The sequence below is a fragment of the Poecilia reticulata genome, linkage group LG14, assembly GCF_000633615.1.
Source record: "Poecilia reticulata strain Guanapo linkage group LG14, Guppy_female_1.0+MT, whole genome shotgun sequence".
NCBI lineage: Eukaryota > Metazoa > Chordata > Actinopteri > Cyprinodontiformes > Poeciliidae > Poecilia > Poecilia reticulata.
Genome location: NC_024344.1, coordinates 6,313,451 through 6,326,956, shown reverse-complemented (window position 1 = coordinate 6,326,956; position 13,506 = coordinate 6,313,451). Strand labels below are relative to the sequence as shown.

The 13,506-nt window shown below is 38.2% G+C and overlaps 1 protein-coding gene across 1 annotated transcript in view; it reads left to right on the top strand.

Moving 5' to 3' along the window:
- Positions 1–1,026: 1,026 nt before the first annotated feature.
- Positions 1,027–13,506, top strand: part of grm5a (glutamate receptor, metabotropic 5a) — a 22,514-nt gene continuing 10,034 nt past the window's right edge. The window contains exons 1-10 of the mRNA XM_008427216.2: positions 1,027–1,200; positions 1,326–1,634; positions 1,722–1,855; positions 4,089–4,350; positions 4,511–4,625; positions 7,477–7,726; positions 12,111–12,346; positions 12,462–12,583; positions 12,670–12,794; positions 12,883–13,051. Of these exons, the coding sequence (XP_008425438.1) occupies positions 1,413–1,634; positions 1,722–1,855; positions 4,089–4,350; positions 4,511–4,625; positions 7,477–7,726; positions 12,111–12,346; positions 12,462–12,583; positions 12,670–12,794; positions 12,883–13,051 (1,635 nt within the window). The 5' untranslated portion in view covers positions 1,027–1,200; positions 1,326–1,412. The remainder of the gene's footprint in view (positions 1,201–1,325; positions 1,635–1,721; positions 1,856–4,088; positions 4,351–4,510; positions 4,626–7,476; positions 7,727–12,110; positions 12,347–12,461; positions 12,584–12,669; positions 12,795–12,882; positions 13,052–13,506) is intronic.

The window sequence follows — 13,506 nt, the reverse complement described above, 5'->3', positions numbered from 1 at the left end:
TATATATGGCTATATCCCTGCAGTATGTTCCCTGCAGGGAACATACTGTAAAATACAGTAAAAGACATACTGTAAAATTGTAATATTTTAGAGTCAAAAGTCTTGATAGCAACTTGCTGATGACTGCATGGTGGCCGGGTGGTTAGCACTGTGACTTGCAGCAAGAGAGCCTAGAACTTTTCTGCACAGAGTTTGAATATTCTCCCTGAGCATGTGTGAGTTCGCTCTTGGTACTCTATCCTTCTACATCCTGAATGAATGAATGAATGAATGAATGAATGAATGAATGAATGAATGAATGAATGAATGAATGAATGGATGAATGAATGGGCGGAAGTCATGTTAACATGGTAAATTGAGATTCTTTGTCATTGTGTTTGTGACAAACATTTGAGAACTTGAAGGAGACGGTTGGTGAATTATCACTAAATAATATTTAGAGCCTTTGAAGAATAGCTTTGGGAATGTCAATTATTTTCTGAGAAAAAAAAACAATTGCTGCATTGAGTCCGTGCTGGCTTACACTTTAGCAAATATAGCAACCTTCAAATTCCCACCTCATCACCAAAAAAATTGAATAACCTCTTAAAGTTTTCAAAGGTTAATCATTAATTTCGAAAGGTTTACAATTAAAGCATAAAACGACACAAAAACATTTAAAACCACTTAGCAGATGTGATGTCATGCTGCTAAAGACTTAAAACTAAGGAGTTTCCCCTTTCAGCAGGTGGACAGCTCTTGCAATCAGAGCTACAACCGAATGGTTTAGATGGCCCAGACAAAGTCAGCGAGCTTAAACTATTATTTATATTACAATTGTCTTCCTGTTTTACTTAGGATCTCATAAAAATAATAACCTACACTGAAGTTTGAGGTTGCTGTGTGCATTATCTGTTTCCATAAGTTCCCATCCGAACAATCAGTGGTGATGCTCTCCATGCTGTTTTGGACGTAGAGGGGATGGAGGAGGAGAGGGAGGTGGAGGAGGGATGAGAGGAGTGGGAGAGAAGGAGGGGGGTTGTCTTGTGCGTCAGTAAGTCAAGCATGTTCCAATAACGGGCTGTATTATCTGCTGCTATTTGCAGTTTGCCGTAGCCAGGCACCAGACTGAGCTCGAGTAAAAAAGCTGCACAGGCTGCTCTTTACTTTTCCTCTGTGATGGAAACGCTGTCAAATGGACTGAAATCTGGATGGCAAAAGGTAAGCAGAAAGTATGTGTTTGTTTAGTTTTTAGCTCAGCTCTATAATTTTTGTGTCAAGTTAAGGCATCTTGTTCTGACTTCAGTCCTTCCACACCTTGCCTATGTGCATCTTTTTTTCCCCAGGAGGAGTCTAACCCTTGTCTGTGGCTTTGCTCTCTCCATGCAAAACACAAGAGATTCATGTGAGCCTTCACTACAAGAGGGCAGAGGATGGAGGCAGCTTTAAAGAACAGCACATGGACGATGAAAAGATTATGTGTGAGGCTGTTTGGAGTCGTTCTGTTGCTTGCAACTGATCTGAGCTGGCTGAGCTTGAAAGAGCAGGCTGTGGCCAGCGCCCAGAATAATGAGAGAAGGGTGCTGGCGCATCTCCCAGGGGACATTATCATTGGAGCTCTGTTCTCTGTCCACCACCAACCACCTGCAGACAAGGTACCTGCTGTGTGAGTTTATGTCCTTGTGTATCCTGTGTCTGTGTGACGAAGGTTAACAATCCACTTGTTGGTGCACTTTGTTTAGGTGCATGAGCGAAAGTGCGGTGCAGTGCGTGAGCAGTATGGGATCCAGAGAGTGGAGGCCATGATGCACACTCTGGACAGGATTAATGCAGACCCCAATATCCTTCCCAATATTTCTTTGGGTTGTGAGATAAGGTCAGCAGCAGGAGCAGTAGCTCCACTTATTTTCAGCAAGTCAATAATTAACCTACTCGGAATAATCTGTTAGAAAAAAAGACTCAGTTACAACTTGTAACGAAACAAAAACAACAAACAAAAAAAAATCGCAAATAAGTTTTGATGAAGCTGATGACTTAAGTTAGCAATAACCAAAAATAATGTAATGTATGAGTGTTTGCACTACACGTTTTGCCATTTCAATGTCATGTAGACAACTTTGCAATTTAAAACAACCAGCAGTTTTGAAAAATAGATAAAAAATTTTATTCAAGAGTTGTTAAATGCTTAATCAGCTATGGCAGTTCGATTAAGAATAAATAAAAGCAAATTTACTGTTAACAATTAAATATTTTAGATTCATTCATTTTGATTCGGTTTCTAGTGTTTCTAATCACTCAACTTTTTTACCAGCTTTCTCAATCTGCACCCTGGTCCATGGAAATTAACCATTAAATATGCATACACTGACACCTCTGCACAAGATAACTCCACCCTTTATCATTAAAGACAAGTTTGAAAAATGCAGCCTTGTGAGTAACTTTAGTAAGGATGAAAAATTTATAGGATAAGTTTTGTATTTTTCTTTTTTTTTTTTTCAAAATAACTGGTGCCACATTAACTTGTATCCCTAACAATAATATGTTTAATTCAATGCATTTTGTTCTTTTTTCAATTAGATTGTGTCTCTGGGTTATAATAATGATGGGAATCATTCTCCTAACTACTCTTCAAAATAGTAAAGATAAGAAAACATGCTACTTAAATTGGTTACATTTGTTTTGACCATAATGGCTTAAAATTCATAAAAATTGTTTAACTCACTCATATTTACAGGTAGAAAAATAGGTACCATTTTAAAAAAAAAAAATAATTAAAGCTGTGACAAATAAACCTGGGTGAAGATTCATGTTTATTTTGCCACAATGCACAGTGAAGAATATGGTAAGGAAGGTAAAAATATCTCCAAGGCTCAGTGTTAGAAAACTGCAGTAACTTAAGGTCACCAAGTTTCCATAACAACCATGTATTTCAGGGCTTTTAACATATCTTTGCAAGGAATGGTGATAAATGTGAAAGGAGCTATGAAAGATATCACAACGAAATAAACAAAAACGCCAATCAATTTAAAAGTGAAGATAAGAGTAAAACAATTTTAGGTGAAAGAATAATCTTTCAGGGAGACTTCTGGGAACTGGATACAAGCTAATGAGCTCTTGTTAGAAGAAAAACTGCACAAAAAATGACAGTAGGCTGGTTGAGAAGGAATCCACTTTTAATTAACAGAATAAAACAAACAATTCTCCTTCAAATCTTTAAGGATCAAAAAACATCATCCAAGTAAACCAGTTGCCTTTTTTCCGCTTGTAAAGTACCTCAAACCAGCGGTTCAGAAATATTTTTGGAATAATTATTATCCAAAATAGCCACAGTAGCCTGTTCTTGTTGCTGTTGGCAAGCTTGTAACTGAGCACAAAATGTAGAATATCTGGTTTTTCAGCTTGAAACATAAACAAAAACAAAACTATGTTGTTTTTGTTGTTTTTCAGATCACTGTTTTATGTTTGAGGTGAAGAAGTAGCACCACCAGCTGTTCTTGACACTTTATTATCTGCTTGAGTTTAAATTTGAATTCTTTGGAATATTCGGGTAACTCATAACTTATCGAAGCTATAAACAGTAGCTTCTGTTTATATTTATTCCTGATAGGCAAATCTTTTTGACTTTAGCTTATGAATTCTATATTATACGTACTTGTCTTTTTATTCATTACTACTACTTTTTATTCCCAACTCTTATAACACAATTTGAAAACCATGATCTTGAAGTAAATCCAGATTTAGTTAGCTGGAGAAACCCTTTATAAAATGATATACTTCTGGAGTCATTTTGCTACAATTTGTAGTTTTGTTTCCAAAATATCAATGAGCATTACAAGAAAGGAACACCATGTTTCTGCTTCACGATGATGAGAAGTGACTGAGGTCAGCCTCAAACACACTTTATTGAATTAGGACAAATCTCCCAGTCAAAGCTTAACAAAATTTGAGCTTAAAATAACTTAACTAAAACGCCAAGTTTACTGACTAATTCAGACTGTGGAAACCCTCCTATCGGCTTTGTTTCACTCGGGAAGCCCTATCAGATCCTCTCTCCCTCTAATCTTTTTGCCAAAAATATTGTGATGGTGAGCTCAATGTTTTTTCACCAGGGACTCGTGCTGGCACTCAGCGGTGGCTCTGGAGCAGAGCATTGAGTTTATCCGGGACACACTAGTGTCCAGTGACGAGGAGGAGAGCCAGGCCAGATGCACAGCAGAAGCAGGGAGCGTACTCCTGCAGGGAAAGAAGCCAATCGTGGGACTCATCGGACCAGGATCCAGCTCCGTGGCTATCCAGGTGCAGAATCTCCTGCAGCTCTTCAATATCCCACAAATTGCATACTCAGCCACCAGCATGGACCTCAGCGACAAGGTAACGTTGGAAAACAAACCGGAAACATTAAAAGTTCCTGTTGAATTTTATGACCTTGAGGTCAGATGCTCTGTACGTACAAATTAGTGTACAGACCATTCTTTGAAAACACACACAAGTGTGTCACCAGACTTGTGAACATGTAAATCTCTCCCAACAGAGTCTGTATAAATACTTTATGAGAGTGGTGCCATCAGATATGCAACAAGCCAGAGCCATGGTGGACATTGTCAAGAGGTACAGCTGGAGCTACGTGTCTGCAATACACACAGAGGGTAAGATTGTATGCCTGTGAACAAACATTCATGTTTTTCTATAAATACATTTAGTATCTTATGACCATTGAAAGCAAATTAATTCCAGTAAATTAACCCAACTTGTGAAACATGTGTGCAGTTACATTAAATAAATCAGAAATATTGACAAGTTCGTTGATTTGAGTTACTACACACAGAGTGATGGTTTTCTGTAAGAACACAAAATGTTGTTCAATTTTATATGAGATCATAACAAAATGGAGCTCTTTTTGCATCACTTACTTCATTGACGCAGTATGGCATGGAGGAGATCCATTAGATCTGCTTAGGTGTTCAGGAAGCTAAGGTGGCTTTCATAGTGGCCTTTAGCTGGTCTGCATTGTTGGCTTTGCTTTCGCTTGTCTTCCTCTGGACAAAACCCCCCAAATTAAAGGTTAAAGTCAGAAGAGTTTGCTGCTCATCCAGAAAAATACCAAGAACAGCAAAGAACGTACTGGCCTTTTTGACAGGTGCAGTCAAACATATCCATCCATCCATCCATTTTCTTACACCCTTGTCCCTCAGTGGGGTCGGGAGGTGCTGGTGCCTATCTCCAGCTAGTGTACCGGGCGAGAGGCGGGGTCACCCTGGACAGGTCGCAAGTCTGTCGCAGGTGTAGTCAAACATATGCTAATAGCATTTCATTTTTGTATAAAAGTTATTTTTTTATGAGTCTTCTTATATTTTAATAGTCTTTTTATAATATTTTTCTTTAGAAACTGCATTGTGGGTTTTTATCACCTGGGAGCATCTTTGTAAATAGAACTGGCAAATGATAGAAGTTTTCAGAATATTCTATCTTACTAAGGTGCATTTTCAGTTTACTAGATCCATCACTGCAACACCAAAAACAGCAGATACTTCCTGTAAAATGTCTGGTTTTAGAGATTCTGTTCGTGTAGTTTCAGTAGTTTGTAATGTTTCATTGATGAATCAAGGTATGATTAGCTTGAAGCTGAACCTGTTTCACATGGTCAGATTTAGACAGAAAATAAACGGTTTATATATTGTAGGAAAAATCATTTTTAAGTGGGTAAAGTCAAATGTTAAAATATCCCTGTGTATGAAACCATGCTCAAAAAGGACACATGGCATCTCAAAATCTTTTTTTTTTCATTTAGATCTGTAAGCCATCCACTAAACCTGGCAGAACACATGAGGAATAAACACACAACGCTATCATCATTTTCATAGACTCGGTTGTTGAGTGACTAATCCTATTTATTAGGAAACAAATGTGCTGCCAGTGTATAATTCTTGATTTTTTTTTCTTCAGTGTGTTACCACACTTTCTGTTAACTTTCAGTGTTCTTACCACTGTTTATTAATGCGCTTGAATAAATGCTGAATCTAAACAGTATTTTCTGTTTTCTTATATAACAAATAGACTGGTGTTGAGCAGAATTTTCAAAACAGTTAAGTCGGATTTCAAATGTTATTTTCTGCTTTGAGAACTAAGGCTGTCAGTTGTTTCTCCAAGGAAAACCATGAATCGTATGTTATTTCTTCTTTGCATCATCTGCAAAAGAAAAGATAACACCCTGAAGTTATCAAACAAGAGACCTTCTTCGTCTCTCAATAACCACCATAAAGAAGGAGATGGTGCTACCCTGGTCCAAAATGTGAGAATATATTTTGCTTTGGGCAAAATATAGGAAAAGATAGCCTTAAAAGCAAACCAGGTACTCTGTAGTCCTGCATCGATTTAAACAAAAATATATTGAATGACTCTTCTTCAGTTCAATAAAGACATGGACTCAACAAAACTCCTATGACCTTCTATGGATGTTGTAAGTTTTGCCTCTAAAATTAAAATAATTATGATTTAGGACAATGCTATCACAAAAATGTAGAAACATTTTTAGACATTTTTCAAACATATCTGGAAAGATCTAAGCAACTTAACAAAAACAGTTCTTCATTTACTTTTTGTAAAACTTTTGTGGCACTATATGGCCTTTTTATTTTTTAGTACGTTGACAGGATGAAAGAGGGAGGATATGCAGGAACTGTCCCGGGCTGGGAATCGAACCTGGGACGGTGGAGTGCAGTCTCAGTGCATTTTGCTTTACCACCGAGCCACCAGCTGCCCGCAATCCTTCCTCACTAATGAACGGCACAATTGCATTAAAATTATTAATCCAGTAGCTTCTGTATCCGCTGCAATTTAAGATGAGCGGAAATTTTAATGGAGGCTCCAATTATTGTGATATGTTGTAAACTCATAGGACACATTAGTAATCTAACCTCTTCAGGTGTAGGCCGCCTTTCACCCACTGTCAGCTGGAGTTAGACACCAGTCCTTCCATGTCCCTGCAAGAATTAGGCAGGCTTATAAATCTAATTAACGGATATTAGTCATCAGACCATTTCCTTCAATTACTTATCTATTTCATAAATGTAGGTCAGTCATGCTTGCAGCACCGCAGTGGGCTTCTATGAACTAATGGCAAAGTTTATGACCCAGTAAATAATAATTTTTGGTATGCACTTGCACATCCGCAGAAACTAGGTGACCCACTTTTCAGCAATAATGGGGAAATCAATCACTCGACAGCGTCTCCCATGACAGGAACAAAATTACAACATGTTCAAGTGCTGTGTTGGCATTACACAAGTGTGTTTCTTTGTTTTCCTGTACTGCAATTATACATGTGAGCCCACACAAGAAATTGTTCCTAGAAGAAATCTGTGACTAGATTCCAGTAATGAATGTCTGAAAATGACTTTATTCGGTCAGGAAAAGTCTCCGTTTTTTCTCATTTCATTTAGTTAGATTGAATGACAGACACCTGACTGTGTGTTTTCAATAATGTGCTTCCATCCGTAGGTAACTATGGGGAGAGCGGTATGGAGGCATTCAAAGACATGGCAGCAAAAGAGGGGATCTGCATTGCCCACTCTGACAAAATATACAGCAATGCAGGGGAACAGAACTTTGACAAACTGCTGCAAAAGCTCATGGCCCATCTACCCAAAGCCAGAGTGGTGGCCTGCTTCTGCGAGGGCATGACAGTCCGAGGCATTCTGATGGCCATGAGACGAAAGCGCCTGGTGGGGGAGCTGCTGCTGGTGGGAAGGTGAGCAGGGAAATCTATCATTTTCAATTTCTGCCTGCATGTCTTGTCACAGGGAATAAAGGTTTGCCGTTACTAGGGAATAAAAGTTGTAGCCTTGCACAGTTTGTGCCTCTACATTCACAGTCTTGTTGCTTTGCACTTTCTCCAGATGTCCAGCGTCATCCATCCCGATGTATTTGTTTATAGCGGAACCATCTATGTCCTCTCATCCTCATCATCATTGCCTCTTTCAGTTTAATGGTGACCTTTAAACTTCAAGGTATTTTCACATTCTATGATATTTTCTTTCACAGTGTATTCAGAAGTGTATAAATATTCATCTTTTGAATGTTTACATATTTTGCAATATTACAAGCACATGTTCAGAGTCATTTTGTCAGCATTTTGCATGATAGGCCAAGGACAAACTAGTGTAAGAATGTGAAGTGGAAAGAAAAGCATAATGCAAAATGCTTGCACTTAAAAAAGTGAAAAGTTTTGTTCCCCTCTCCCCTCAAAAATGTTTTAAATCAAGTATACCTGTGATTAATGTAATCTCGGTGTTAAATATAACAACAACAGGTCCTCGGTATCTCTGGATGAGTTACAGATACTCACTGATAAGATTTAAAGAAACAGCAGAATTATGATGTAGGGAGTTTTACACTAGCAGCGAGAAGGAAACTGATCACAGTTTGTCTTCATATCGATGCTGCTAATGGCAATGCAATTCTAAATGAAAATCTGTTTGAGACTTGAGACTGCAGCGTTCACCGTCCAGCAGGATAATTACCCTAAACATATAGCAAGAAGTACAGATTGATAGTTTAGAGCAATGCTGTTTTTGTGTTTGAATGACCCAGTAAATCAAATGGAGAACCAGTGGCATGACTTGAAAAAGCTGTTCAGAGTTATTCCATATCCAATCATACTGACCTTGAGGTATTTTATAAAGAATAATTTAGATGTGGTGGAGACATAACTCTTATAGTTGCAAAATACTTGCAGCTATAATTACAGCAATGGGTGATTCTTCAAAGTATTGACTCAGAGAGGTTGAATAACAAGGAATGTCCGTCTTTTTAGACGTTTGTTTGATTCTGTAAAATCTAATGCTTTCTCCTTTTACCCTACAAAGATACACTACTTTGTGTTTGTTTGTCAAATCAATTTAAAAAAAGTTCAAGGAGTAAAGATATTTCTATGCATAATTGTGACAAATGTATCTTTTATAATCCTAGTTTTTATGTATTCAAAGTACCAGTGCCACCTAAATATTAATTGTTCACTTTGATGAAAATGACTGCATTGTCCGTGTGTTTAGAAATACAAAGTTGAGATCCCTGTTTTCTCAGTTTCTATAATAAACCTTCTTTTTACCATGTTATATGACCATCTGCCTGCAAATTATTTTAAAAGAAAATAAGCCAAAGATTGGGCAAAAAAAACATTGAAGAAAAAAAAAAGACCTTTAAAAACCATTAGGGATGCAAACAAGTGAAGAAGAGGCGGTGGATCTAGCGAGAGGTTCCAGTCTCTCTCCGAGAATAACGTGTTTTATTTTAAGGTTTGGCTCTCTAGCTTGCTCTCGTCCCTGGTGTTCTATAAATGCCTTTCCTCATTAAGAGCCACATATGTAGGCTGTCGCTCAAATTTGACATGAGGAAATGTAAAATAACCTTGAACTACATATTGCAAAATCACAACTCTCTAGACTTTCCATAAGCTCACACATCATAAATACTCTAGCTGTGTTGCCATTGTATAATTATTTTATTGATGTCAGGATTTCTTTTACTTATATTATGCTTTGCTTGTAAAAGTTTGAGATATGCATGCCCCATCCAAAATTTGTCCTTTTGATCTAGTCACTAGTGTTTCTTTCTTCTGCAGTTTTGTTTAGGGACCTGCAGAAATTTAGATTTGCTGTCAGTGTTGTGCTTTTGTGCCATGTGTGCATGTCTATGTCCCATAAATGGAGAGAAATACTTGGATCATGCGAAACATATGGAAGAAAGTCCTCCGGTCAGATGACACCAAAAAGGAATTCTTTGGACTACAAGTAAACCTTGTGTGTTGGAAAAATTAACGTTGAACATATTATTCTCATCATGAAACATGGTGATGGTGGGATCATTCTGAGAGGAAGGTTTTTTTCAGGGGGAACAGAAAAGCTGGTCAGCCAAAAAAAAAAAAAAAAAAAAAAAAAGAGATTAGAACAAAGGTTCACCTTCCAGCTGCACAGTGACTGCACACACAAGTATGTGTGTTAGAATGGCCTAGTCAAAGTCCAGACCCAAATCTATTTAATAATCACTGGAAGAAATGGTAAGTTGCTATTTTCAATCAAATCTAACTGGGTTGAGCTATTTTCTAAAGAAGAACGAACAAAAAGCAAAAGGTGCCTAAAATATATAAATACTGGCTGTTAAGTGGTTGATTAAAGGGTGAACACAAAATGCAAGTCAAACTTTTAATTTTTTAAAACTTTTAAAAAATCATATGCTTCCCTTCTATCACATGTATGCACCACTGTAAGTTTAAGTAGCCTTGAGCGACAAATCTCCACCCTGGGTTCTGGCTGCTGCACACAGTTTCTTCACACAAGAGCTCCTGTTAACCACTTGGAATTTCTATTACTGTTAATTTAATGCGATCCTTCCCTGGTTTTACACCCACAAATGCAGAAACACAGCAGCTGATATTGCTTATAGGTCACGGAGGAGAGCTTTTACTTCATTTAGATCAGACAGTTGTTGATGTTTAGTCTATTTTTCTCCCCCCCTTGTTCAGTTTCAAGTGTAAAAATGACACATTTCTTGCAGTTTAAAAAAAAGGGCTGTTCTAAAAATTGTATGAAAAATCAGCGCAAGATGTTTGTGTACACACACTTGCATAGCACACATATATGTGTCTTCAGGCATGTAGGTGGTATAGCAACAGGCCGTATGCAGCATGGTGCCCTGCTAGGTCGATGTGTGGGTTTCAGAGCGCTTGTTGAACAGTGATTCAAACTATCCAGAGTCAAAGCCCTCTATGCTTTTCAAATCTATTCCTGCCTTCTTTTTTTTTTTTTTATGCCAGTGCACCATTTCTGTACTCGCTTCTCTAAGGATGTGTTATGAAATGATCTCCTACCTCACCAGAATCAGACATTATAAAAACACCCACACACTGTTGTGTAACTCCAGCTTGGTTAAATAAGTTTTTAGACAATTACTTCTCTCACAGTTTTTTGTTTTCTTTAAGTTTGTTAGAAGGCATTTGCACCAGTCAGCCATGACATTATGACCACCAGCAGATGCAAACATATAATTATATCACTATTGTGGGTGGCTTATATGAAGTAGCAAGGAATCACTCTGTCCTCGAGTGTTTATCTGTTAAAAGCAGAGGTTGGGAAGTTATAAAAATGAGAATAAAACTTAATAAAACCCATATATTAAGGAACACCCCCAGGACGTAAGGAAAGTTCAGCATTATGTCAAAGTAAGAAAAGGATTGTGAAAAAAAATCAAGGCACGTTGTGTTGATCCTCTTTTTGTCAAAAAATAGATCGACTGAAGCTAAAAGCTGACAGGTTGTCACAGAAATGTATGTGATAGCCATTTGGATACCTTCGAGTTAAAGTAAAGACTGTGTCTTTATGGAGGGCTAAAAGGGACAAAATTAAATAAATAAATTGTAAATTAAATGTTTAAATAATTTACATAATAGACAATTAATGTGTTAAATATTATTAAATGCAAAGGTTTGCATTAACGGGGTGGTTAGGTGTTCCAACAGTTCTGCCAACAAGTTTTATTTAAGATTTGACTTTATTTCCCACTGAAACAATGTTCTCAAATTAAAGGTTGGATTTTAAAATATGAATATGAGGCCAAACTACATATCCATATTTTATGTAGCAATCTTTAAGATTGGACATCTTAAGATTGCAATCTTTAAGATGTGCATCTTAAAGATTTTTGCACATCTGTACAATTGCTGCCAACAAATACAGGCATTGTATTTGTTGTCAGCTAAATATACAGTATGTGTTCTCTTTTGTTTCTCTGTCATTAAGTGTCAAGTTTAGCTGTAGCAATGCAACCTCACTTACAATGGAAAGTAAATGGTTTTCTGCAGCTTTTGCCGAGGTGACAGTGCCGTCTTTACAGTCAAACCATGGAGTGGGTTGCAAAAATGATAAGCAGTTAACAAGATATTCAAACTGCTGTGGCACAGAATGGTTTCTGTAAAACTGTGCACAACTATGCACTCAGTCATTTTTCTCACTATTTGAAATTGCTGGTTTGAAGCCAAACAATTGTAGAAATGGTATTAAATCTGATAAGACGCATCACATAAATCTGCCCACTTCCAGTTTTCTCTCTAACCTCCTTGTTGGACTTTCTCTTTTCAGTGATGGCTGGGCAGACAGGTATGATGTCACCGATGGCTATCAAATGGAGGCTGCTGGTGGGATCACCATCAAGCTAAAGTCAGCACATGTGAACTGGTTTGATGATTATTACCTGAACTTGAAGCCTGATTCCAACCTGAGGAACCCCTGGTTTCCTGAATTCTGGCAGCACCGTTTCCAGTGTCGCCTGAGAGGGCATCCACAGGAGAGCCCAAAGTACAACCGCACTTGCAGCTGTTAGTATAAAAAAAAAGAACATGCTCCCTGCACCCACATTGAACACTTTCAGTCTGTCAACGACGGCATGAAATTAAGTTGTTCTTTGGTAATGTTCATTTTTGTTTGCCACAGGGAGAGAATCTCTACGACACCAGTATGCCCAAGATACAAAAATGGGTTTTGTCATAAATGCCATCTACTCAATGGCTTACGGTTTGCATGCCATGCAGCAAACTCTCTGTCCAGGATATAAAGTATGAGCCTCAAAATTGTTCTTATCCAGATTCCTTTGCTTCTGATGGCAATAACATTTACTGCATAATTGTTCTGTTTTCCAAAGGGTTTGTGTGAAAACATGCGGCCCATAGATGGCCGCAAGCTGCTGGATTACCTAATGAGAACCAACTTTACTGGTGTATCTGGAGAGATCATCCACTTTGACCAGAATGGAGACTCCCCTGGCAGGTAAGGACTCTGACGAAGACCAAAGAGAGGAGAAGATATGCACAGTGTTAAACTATACACTGAAAATGTAGGTTGATGTGTGCTGCAGGTATGAAATCATGAACTTCAAGCAGATCGGAGTGGGTCAGTACGCTTACATCCACGTGGGAAGTTGGGATCAGGGGGGTCTGAAGATGAATGATGAGGAAATATGGAGCAACAGCAGTGAAATCATCCAATCAGTCTGCTCTGAGCCCTGCCAAAAGGCTCAGATCAAGGTGGGATTTCAAATTTAATTCAGTTCAGTTAAGTTTGAAATGACAATTCATTCAATGTACAATAGAGATGCTATGCAAGGCTTTTTGGATTCTTAAATTTAGATATCTGTCAATACCAATATTCATTCTAAATTCAGAGTGCTGAGAGAAGGGGTGTACAGCAGAAGTCGTCAACTCTTGGATTTTATTATTGAAAATGTAAATAAAATTGTCTCAAGAGACACATCTGGATCGTTGGGTGGATCTGTGCTGCGACAGACTGGCGACCTGTCCAGGGTGACCCCGCCTCTCGCCCGGTACGCTAGCTGGAGATGGGCACCAGCAACCCTCCCGGCCCCACTGAGGGACAAGGGTGTAAGAAAATGGATGGATGGATGGATGGATGGATGGATGGATGGATGGATGGATGGATGGATGGATGGATGGATGGATGGATGGATGGATGGATGGATGGA